Source organism: Solea senegalensis, linkage group LG21 (assembly GCF_019176455.1).
Source record: "Solea senegalensis isolate Sse05_10M linkage group LG21, IFAPA_SoseM_1, whole genome shotgun sequence".
In the NCBI taxonomy this organism is placed as follows: Eukaryota; Metazoa; Chordata; class Actinopteri; order Pleuronectiformes; family Soleidae; genus Solea; species Solea senegalensis.
In genome coordinates, this window is record NC_058040.1 from 8,277,456 (window position 1) to 8,287,821 (window position 10,366).

Sequence of the window (10,366 nt, forward strand, 5' to 3'; positions counted from 1 at the left end):
ACTTTATTTCCATGACAGAATAAAATGTTAAAATGAAAAGGGACATTTCGCCTTATGTTGGGTTTGGCTCCAACTCCCTCATGACCCTCAAGTGTAGGATAAAGTGATAGAAAATGGAAGGATGGATGGACTTAATTCAGCTTTTATTTTCCACTGCATTTGGCAACATAATTCTTTGCACTTCTTGAGAGAGTTCAGGTGTGAATGCACTCACTGCGTCCTGAATGCATATTTAGGGACATGTGATCACGTCGTGTAAACCAGTATAAACGTCAGAGACTTAGCCGGCGTCCTCTGACCCACTTCAGCTCCACTGTGAACTGAAAGCTTTCATTTCACTCTTCAGGACTCGCATATCGTCACTCGCCAGTGTCACAATACTAACACTGATCAACACATGATTTTGATTTTTCCAGACATTTTAAATCTCATTTTCATGATACAGCAGCGGACCTCTCACTCCACCTCACTCATACCAACACATTAACAGACACGTATGTATGGTCAGACCTTTTTAAAAGCATGATTTTTTTTTTTTGTTCGTGTGAACAGCAGGTACAAATCTGTCATATTTGCATACAGCATGAGGAAGTGAGATCCAATCACAAGTGATCGCAGGAAGCATTTGAATGGCAGGTGTGAACAGTCGCAAGTTTGAAAGTGGAAATTTCATATCATACACTCCTGAGCTCCTGATAAATAAGAGTCCAACCCACATGTTGTCTGCAGGTGTCGATCCTGAACAGTAGATTTGACACAATAAGGATTTTGTGCGCAGGACTCCTGCACACACAGCCTAATGATATTTTGTATGAAAAAAAGTCCTGGTTTGCAGGTTCTTTCTGTGGCGAATGCTTCCGGAATTGGTCGGTTATCACAGAGCATGCTCGGATTTGATCAGATCCAAAATCATCTGGATGGTCCCCTCACCTATAGTGGACATAAGAGACTGGATCAGATCAGATTCAGGAAAAATATACTTAATTATTATTCATACCAGCACACTTCATCCATGTAATATAAAGCTATGGAAGGCATCTACTGTGACGTTACATTGCAATCGAAACATACTCTTTAAAAGTACTATTTTTAAAGAGGCAAGCAATTTGTCTTTAAAGCAAATGTTGCACGAGTGTGAATTGCAACTTTATGCTGCTTAATGTAAAGGAAACAACTTTCATGGTTGGATTTACCTTCCAGATTCATCCTCGGATTCTCCAGCTTCCTTTCGAGCAGAGAGTCCATCAGCTTCCTCAGGTGTTTGAAGATCACACCAATGCGAACGGGAGCCTTTAAAATTGAAAGAAATAAGCCCATGTTGACTTTTTATGCCAATTTCACAATAAACAAACAGAAAACAACCCCACGAACATCAATGACGGGTGGACAACGGGTGGACAAGTGGTGGATAAAGGAGGACAAGAAGAAGAAGACATTATAGTTATGGACAAATGTTTAATTCCACATTAAACATGACTATTTGGTCCAGTAAAAAAAGCTGTTATTTTAATGTTACTTTCCAAATCCTTTCAAAGACTTTTTAAGGATCCACTGGAACCCTGAAACCCTCTTAACATCTGACCTGGAAGTGTATCCATCCGTCAAGTGTGATGAGTCTCTCTCTGTGCTGAATATCAATGTCACCTCCAAAGAGCAGCATTGGAAATGGAGATATCAGAGTGGTGTCTCGCAGGTAGATCTTGGTGTATTTCACCTTGAAGGAGAAGCAGGCATTAGCACAAATGTGACAAACGAGACATACGAGATAAACAGAGTCTTCATTCATACCTTCTCCTGGTACAGCAGCCAGCCGTGGGTCTGCAGGTTGCGGTTCACGGATGACGGATGGACTTGCGCTTTGCCTTGAGGCGTCTCCACCGTGCAGGCCAGTCGCTCGAGCACATCCACAGAGGGTGTGCACAAGACCCGAGCCACGCTGTCGTAGAGCCCCGCCGTCAGCGCTGCGTTCAAGACTGTGATCTGCTGCTTGGACAGCGGGGCCACCTGCGGGGTCTTAGAGCGAGAGGAGGAGCGAGGTGACCAGAAACCTGCCTGCTCCATCATCTTCATCAGCTCATGCCTCACATCCTGCATGGAACATGTCAAACAGGGCAGCGGAACGGTGGAGAAAGGACAAAAAAATGATTTGTGTTAAAGTAAGTAAAGAGGCCCAGGTGAGAGTGTGTGCACATGGAAGTGAGGGTGATACCTCTATTGTCATGAGAGCTGTTCTGTTGAGGAAGTGCTTCCTACAGTAAGACATTTCTGCTCTTGGTCCTTCAGTCTGTGAGTTCTTCCACCTAAAATAAACACAATCAGATGTAATTTAGTTTTGTTTCAGGGTTTTCCATGGGTTATCAAATGAAACCATCATAATTATACTGGAAAGCATCATGAAAATCCAGCCTATACTGGCACACAGTTTAAAATATGTCAAATTTATGAATTGGCCATTTAAATACAGCATTCTGGTAATATATTCCAGGTAGTGCTCCATTCATCTCTATGGCTCAGTAGGCCAACACAACAAGTGTGGATTCTTGGTTAAAAGCATCTTAAAAAAAAAAGAAAGGTCATTTCAGAACAAGCCATACCCCACATATGCATTGTAGATAGTCAGGTGATCAGAGTTTGCTAATGCCAGTGCAGCTTTGGCCAAGTTAGCTTCATCCTTTCTATTCATCGGTGTGGAGAAGGGAGACTTCTCAGCGATGGCTGCTGCAATGGTTGCCTGAAACAAATCTTTCATTACCACGCATCTCAAAAGTAAAAGATATACAATACGACACAAAAAACTCTAAAACACGCAATCATAGCATGATATGAGGTAGTGGGGCATTACTATGGGCTGCAGGCAGCCGAGGATGGCTCCGTAAATCAGCATTTTGCCGATCTTCACGTTAACAGGCAGACTCGCCAGGTGGTGTCCCAGAGGAGTGAGGAGGTGGTTGGTGAGGTGACACGCACCTATCTTCCTCAGCAGGTTGACAGCATTACTGACCGACTGTGGCTGAGGAGCATCGAGGGCCCGGCTCAGGAAATCCTCCGGGGAACCATACTGGCATTTCTACCAAACAAAAGAGAAGGCAGGGGTAAGAATGGGGATGAAGAAGCAGAAACTTCTCTTTGGTGTAACATACCATGATATGGAGGCAGAGCTCCTCCAGTGGGACCCGTAGTATCTCTGGTATGGAATAATCCATGAAGGCATCAAACCTGAGGTTTAAAAAAAGAATTTTACTCTATTGAATCATCCTCACAATCATCCTCTATATTTAAAGAAAATGAGTAACGAGTAGTTGATGCACTCCATGCCTGAATTTTGGGTAGAGTCTGAAGCAGAAGCCGTTACGGACACGTCCTGCTCTCCCCTGCCTCTGGAGGGCGCTGGCTTTGGAAACAAATGTTTCCACCAGAGAACTCATCTGGCTGCTCTCGTGGTACCTGAGCGACACAAACGTTCACAGAGTCAAAATGATGTGCAACCATTCTGCCATTAGTGTAAATGTAGCCTTGGTACTGCCAGACACTGACTGAAGTCACGGTTGACAGATAATGAATCCTTTCCTTTCCTGCCACCTAGTGGTGAGATCTGTAATTTCAACTAAAATGTCTGAGCAGTGAAATAACTTTATTAAATCTTCATCTGCTCAAAATGGCTGCAGACTTTGTGGCTGAAGTCATAAAACAGACAAAGTTTTTTAAACACTTTTGTAACAGATAAAGATAATAGTGTATATTAACCATGCTACTGCAATATTAAAATGCACTTACTTGTTTTCTTTGGTCTTCCCAGTGTCTATGACAAACACAACATCAGGGATAGTCACACCTGTCTCAGCGATGTTAGTAGACAACACAATCTAAACATAAGAGACAGGAGAGATGTCCATGACCTTAGGTTGTATTTTTTTTTTTTGTTTTTGAATGTGATTTTTTTCTTAAATACTCTCTAACATATTTATTAGTACCTTCCTGACTCCAGCAGGGGGCACTGTGAAGGCAGCCGCCTGGTCTTTGGATGAAAGTGTCGAGTGGAGAGCTACAATCCTGTACCTTGAAGTAAGAGACAAAACTCACTGTGAGATGGTGGTAAACTTCAGATTATTTGTACAGTTTAGTGTGTTGCGCAACTTTCTATGTGTGTGTGTGTGTGTGTCACCTGTTTTTCTCCCTGAACCTCTTGTCTGACGTGAGGAGGTCGTGCAGCTGCTGGATATGGGCCAACCCTGGAAGGAACACGAGAACGGCTCCATCCAAAACTGCAAATTGTGGGGATTTGTCTGTAGACACACAAAAACAAACCCATATTAGAACCAACCCATACGAGACGTAGTATATTAGACTTCGTAATTGTGACAATTTTACCTAGATAGTCTAAGAGGTCAACCAGCAAGTCCATGTTGATCTTATTGGGGTTCATGTATTGCAACACCTGCCGTGTTCTGCTGCTAAAGTGGTCGAGGTCAGGACCCAGGTCCCAGCCTGAGGAGTCCCTTACTATCACCTCCTAAACACATAGAAACACACAGATTAATAATTATAAATCACTACAGCCCAAGGAAAGTGAGTTACAAACCAAACATAATAGTGCAGCAAAAAGCCAAATCATACCTGGTGTTGTAATGTCCTGCCGCCTTTTTGTGTGATAGAGATGCTGACTTCTTCCTCTTCTTCCAGAATTTTCTGACAGTACTCGGAGTCCTTTTCCAGGGCGTAGCCTGTCTGCTCCACGATGTCTTCAAGATGAAACACCTGAAAAACAAAACCACAGGAGGCTGAATAACATCCATCCTGATAAATGACCAGCAGCTTTGATTCGCGTCATCTTTGATATGATTTAATGCGAAAAACAATACAGCGCCACTTCCAAAGCAGTTTCATAGACAAAGACAAGTCATTTCAGTTTAATTTTACCGGATGGTAGGTTTGTTTTACAGTTTTATGCATCCTTTCATAAACAGCACATGAATGACTATACACTATAAATCATTCATTTAAAGATATTTTATTTAAAAATAAAAAAATACCTCGACTGGGAACGTCCTGCCGGGAATATTGATCACTGGGCAGCGGTTGAAGTAGTTGGAGAACTTGTCACAGTCGACTGTGGCGCTCATGAGAATCAGCTGCAGGTCCGATCTCCTCATAACAACGTCTTTCAGGATGGTCAGCAGGAAGTCTGACTGCACACTGCGCTCATGGACCTGGCAAATGAAGAGAAGTCCAGTGAAGAATATGCCGTTTGTTTACATGCACGGACTTTGTCAACAGTGGTCGACTGAACGTCTGAGGCATGAGACTATAATAGCGTGTGAGGTTTGTGTTCAGATATCAGAATCAGAATCAGAATGCTTTATTAAAGGGTCCAATACAATTGATGCATATTGTCAGGTTTGCAAAAAAACTAAAATTTAATTGAATTGAATTGAAAATTTAGTTGTCCGTACCTCGTCTACGATGATGTGAGTCAGTGAACTCAGGTGTCTGTCGTGCTGCAGCTTCCTCAGCAGAACTCCAGTCGTACAGTAGAGCAGACGGGTCCACTCCCCGGACAGGTTCTCCATGCGGATCTGGTATCCGCACAACGACGACTGAAACACAAATTCAACATTACACACAATCAGTGCAGCAGGGCATAGCAGGCTATGATAATCATTGCAGTAGGGCAGGGGTGTCAACCTCATTTTTGTTCAGGGGCCACATACAGCACAATTTAATCTCAAGTGGGCCGGACCAGTAAAATAATAGCATAATAACCTATGACCAACAAGAACTTCATTTTTACAAAACATGACATTTCTTGAGAAATATAAGTGCAATTTCAACAATATCACGCCTAAATGTACTATTTACACATCACACTGGATATAAAGGCACAACATTTAGTCACAGGAATTGAGAAATATTGCATTTGACATTACGTTTAGATTGTAATCGTAGTGTGAAATTTCAACAAATTCATCCTGGGCCGTATGTTTGACACCCCTGCAGTAGGGGAACTGAGGTCTCAAGATGCTGCCCTTAGAGATGTTATTCCCACCTTAGATCCGGGTCCATCCTCACACCCAAGCTCCTGAGTGACTCTGCAGGCCAGACTCATGGCAGATATCCTGCGAGGCTGAGTCACCACGATGTTGCAGGGCTGTGCTGCTTTGCCCCCAGTCAACAGCTCCTCCAGCAGGAACTGAGGAATCTGTGTACTCTTCCCACTGCCCGTCTCGCCAGCCACCACCACCACAGGGTGGCGCTGTAGAGCCTCCAGGACACGACGGCGGTGTTGGAAGACAGGAAGCTGCTCTCGCTCTGCCTAGTAAAATGTACAACACTAATTTAATTTCTGTATTTAATGCTAACTGTACCATCAGGAGATGTTAAAGCATATTTACCAGCAGTTTGAGGGCGAGTGGTGACTTCTTCAGCTTCAGTAAAAGCTCTCTTCCTGCCCTGAGTGCTCCCTCCTCTTCCCTCCTGCACCCGCTTTTCTCACTCTTGTCTTCCAGATCTTCTCCTCCATCCCTGATATCAAGACTAGCCAGGTTCTCCCAGGACTCTTCGGGCTCGTCATCTCCACTATGGTCCAGCACAGCCTGGTCTTGGGATCCTGACCCTTGCTCTTGGCTCTGGCTCTGCTGCTGTTTGAGTCGGGTCAGGAGCCGGGAGATGAACTGATCTCGAGGTTTGTTTGCGGCAGTGCGGTTCTCCTCCTGTCGCTGCTGGTCGCCGTCTCTCCACTCCAACCATACATCTCTGTAGGTTGGAGGAAGCAGCTGGTGCACCGACTGAGAGGGGGGAAAAGGAACGCATTTATTTTATATAAGCACAGAATTATATGAGGCTAAAACACAGCAAAAATGTTAACATGTAGTACCTGTCCTTTAACCAGGGTGTAGAGCGCCAGTGTGGCTGCCAGATGTTGAGCTTGCATGCTGTCCTCAGTCAGAATGGTGGGACAAACCTCCAGAACATCTTCTATCCTCTGAATACGCACTCTGGAGAACATACGTGCAGAGAAAATTAAATAACATTATACCTATACACAACATACATTATGGTAATAAGGACACAGAAACACAGAATACTCACTTGCATTTCCAGTATCTCCCAGCAGGAACCTTGTGGAAAGCTGGTGCCGGACTCTTGGGCAGGTTCTTTCGGACCCAGTCAATGAGGAACTGTTTGGGAGACTTTCCAGTCCAGCTGCGAGCTGTATAGTCAAAATTACGAATGTCCTTTGGCTCGTTCTTCTTCACAGCTGTGATATAAAGTGACATAAACTGATCAGCAACAAAGTCAGAGGTCACTGAAGCCAGATGCCCTCTTCTGCCTAGGAGTCTGTCTGATAATGGCTTCTAATGTGGGGATTTAACAATCTGAAAGTCCCATAAACAGCTATCTCTATATACAATTGTAAATTTGGGACACTCTGATGATGAATTATTTATCCCTGAGGACAGTGGTCCTGTGAAGGTAAAAATGAGCCATACCCATGTTTTTTCATGGTGGTGCAGTCTGTGAACAAAGTAGCTATTCCATAGTAGAAAATAGAATTTCCTGTAATAAATAAATATGATGAACCTTTCTCAGCGGGAGGCTCCTTTTCAGCTCGTTCAAACAGATTAAAGGTGATGTCCTCTTTGCCCTCACTGACTGGAACTGTTTTCTTTTCCCTCTGCGGCATATCCACCACCTTTATAGCTGGATTGAACACGGGGTGGGCTTCCAGCTGCTTCATTTCTAGAAATATGAAAATAGAAATATACGTATTCTGCGTGACTCAATAGTGGTTTCAAAGGAGACGTTTAATGTCTACAGAAAAGAAGCAAAGTATGCACCTTGCTGTATGATGCGTATCCTGTCCTGTGCCGTCCTTTGGCCCAACTTGTCACATTTGGTCTTGGCAGCGGTCGCCATTTCTTTAGTGTCATACAGCTGAGCGGTGAGGACCAAATAGCGGTCGTTCTACACAGCAAGGAATGAAACACATCGTTATAGAACAACTTCCCTGTGGTACATACAGTAAATAAAAGAAGAACACATCTTCCTACCTGTATATAAACAATGAAAAAAACACGTTAATGGTGAAATGTGGTTTTGCATGCAGCATTGAGGTGGAATTTTCATTGTTTATATACAGGTAGGAAGATGTACAGTATTATTATACAGTAATATTAAAAAGGGAGATAGATGAAAAGAGAGTTAGATGAGATGTGAGAATAAATTTTCTTTACTGGGTCAAACTTTTCCTCCAGCTCAGGATTGTGCCCCCTCTTCTTCTCTCTATCTTCCTCTTCCTCCTCACCATTATCTTCATCACTGCTCTGTTCCGCATACCTTAAGATCCAGTCCTTTACGCTTGCAGCCTCGTCCTTTTCTGGGGCCTGCCAGACACAACACACACTTATAATAAGCCATGATAAAACCCCACCCTACACATCCGTCCAACCCAATGCACATTTGGTAATGAGTGCACAAACCTTGCTGGGCTCTTTGTGTATATTGTTGGGTGCTTTGGGGCTTGGGGTGGCAGGTGTTTGTTGAGCAGGAGGCTGGTACCTGGGCCTGCTCTTCTGGCTTTCCTCCTGCATCTGCTGGCTAAAACCTTCGGGCAGCTCATCTGGAAAAGGAAACAGTAAATTATAGTTCCTTGACCTGTTTGTGTACGATACAGTGGTTATATCTGAATGATTGCTGATGCTCTGTTACCATCTTTAAGGTTGAGACAGAGCCAGTCAAGAGCAGAGTGGAGATCCCCTCCATAGAGCACACTGCTCTTCATCGCCTCCTCAATGTGCTCTCTCTTGAAGTTGAACTTCTGTAGAGCTGTGTACAGGTCCTGAAGCACATTAAGAAAAAGTTTAGAAAAAAAAGGCAAAATCTTAATGTGCATTAATTGTAAATAAAACAATTGCGGGGAAATGTTATATTCACCAGCAGTTTCTTGCTTGTAAGTCTGCCTGATACATGCTCTTTGTCCCCATTCTCCTGTCTGAAATCATTGATCAGCTTGATGATCTTCTTCTCTAAGTCAGCTTGGATAGTGACCTGTGTGAGTAAGAGGAGTCCCATTCATGTCTTTCAGGGTGAAGCAAAATCCACAATCTCTGCAGTTGAATAAATTAAATACATCTACATGTGGGCCATCAACAACAGTTACAATGGCGGTTGACTTACTTTCAGAATGGACTTGTCCGAGACTCCACCTGTGTCCACTTGTGCAGTGTTTGCAAGGCTGTAGGTCTTTGGAGCTGGAGTAAGGTTACAGCAGATCAGTTTATGTTACCCTCTCACTTTATGTTAAAACAGATCATTTTCACTGACATAATCAATACAAATATTTTAAATCTCAGAATTGTTGACACATTATTGACACTGGTTCATAACAAAAACTAATGTGTTATATTCAGATTATTTTGATCTTCTTTTTACACTTTGTTGTACTATTATTGTATTTGAATGGTATTGTTGCAATCTCAGATACATTTATTTTGACAAGTATCTTACCAAAACCTAAATATTGTAATGCTCATCCCTACTGACAGGAACACTGATCTCAGCTGGTAAACAACCAACACACCAACTGTAATGAGTAGCCCAAAGAGGTTTGGTGAACCTTTGGTTACACACATCAAAAATACAGGTATGATAAAGTCACTGTGTGTAAATACACCATCTAATGAAGAACTATCACGATACTGTTAGACATCATATAAACACGCTGTATGGGACATATGAGAGAATGAACCCGGTTTATTACCCTTTGACTTGTTTTCTTTGGCTGGTTTAGCCGGCTTGATGTTGGCTGGTTGCTTCTTCGGCTCCTCCGCCACGCTGTTCACCGCTGCAGCTGCACCGCTCCTGCCCTGTGCTGCTGCCGCCACAGCCGGGGCCACCGGAGCTGCCGATTTCTTCTTTTTTCCACCCATTAAGTCAAACAAATACAGCCTATGTGTGGCACCTGTGTGTGGGTAGGCGATGACAAGTCATTGAAAGGGTAAAACAGTGCTGATTATGAAAAGAGACAAAACATTAGGCTAGTTTGTTTTTTCTATCTCTGCCTGTCGGTGACTGACGAGACCTACGCGGCTGCCGTAGTGTAGTATCATGTTGCGTTCGGGAACATAGAAAAAAAAGCAATGAAACCTAGTATCACGACAGATAAACAAAAGATAAAGAAGTTCGATGACAGTTCTTCGTAGTACGTTCTTGTACCTGCTTTCATATGTGGAATAAAATATTTAAATTACCTGTTACCCCTGTTATTTAAATTAAATGCATTCGCACTATATAAACTGTAACTTCCACTGGTGCTGCAATGACGCTATGATTTTAAGCCACAACCTGAACGCAGCATATCCTCGTGTTG

General features: G+C 43.2%; 1 protein-coding gene across 1 annotated transcript; it reads right to left on the reverse strand.

Moving 5' to 3' along the window:
• Positions 1-126: 126 nt before the first annotated feature.
• dhx29 (DEAH (Asp-Glu-Ala-His) box polypeptide 29) lies at positions 127-10,212 on the reverse strand. Its single transcript, XM_044012580.1, has 28 exons — positions 9,758-10,212; positions 9,175-9,248; positions 8,932-9,045; positions 8,707-8,836; positions 8,478-8,617; positions 8,232-8,381; positions 7,836-7,962; positions 7,579-7,737; positions 7,087-7,255; positions 6,872-6,992; positions 6,390-6,782; positions 6,044-6,310; positions 5,451-5,594; positions 5,031-5,207; positions 4,615-4,755; positions 4,369-4,510; positions 4,163-4,283; positions 3,972-4,056; positions 3,775-3,863; positions 3,316-3,444; positions 3,141-3,216; positions 2,843-3,067; positions 2,595-2,731; positions 2,210-2,300; positions 1,789-2,088; positions 1,583-1,714; positions 1,194-1,290; positions 127-930 (listed from the first exon to the last, which is right to left on the reverse strand). The coding sequence occupies exons 1-28, from the start codon at positions 9,924-9,926 to the stop codon at positions 875-877; spliced, it is 4,155 nt and encodes a 1,384-aa protein (XP_043868515.1). The 5' UTR covers positions 9,927-10,212; the 3' UTR covers positions 127-874.
• Between the last annotated feature and the right edge of the window lie 154 nt (positions 10,213-10,366).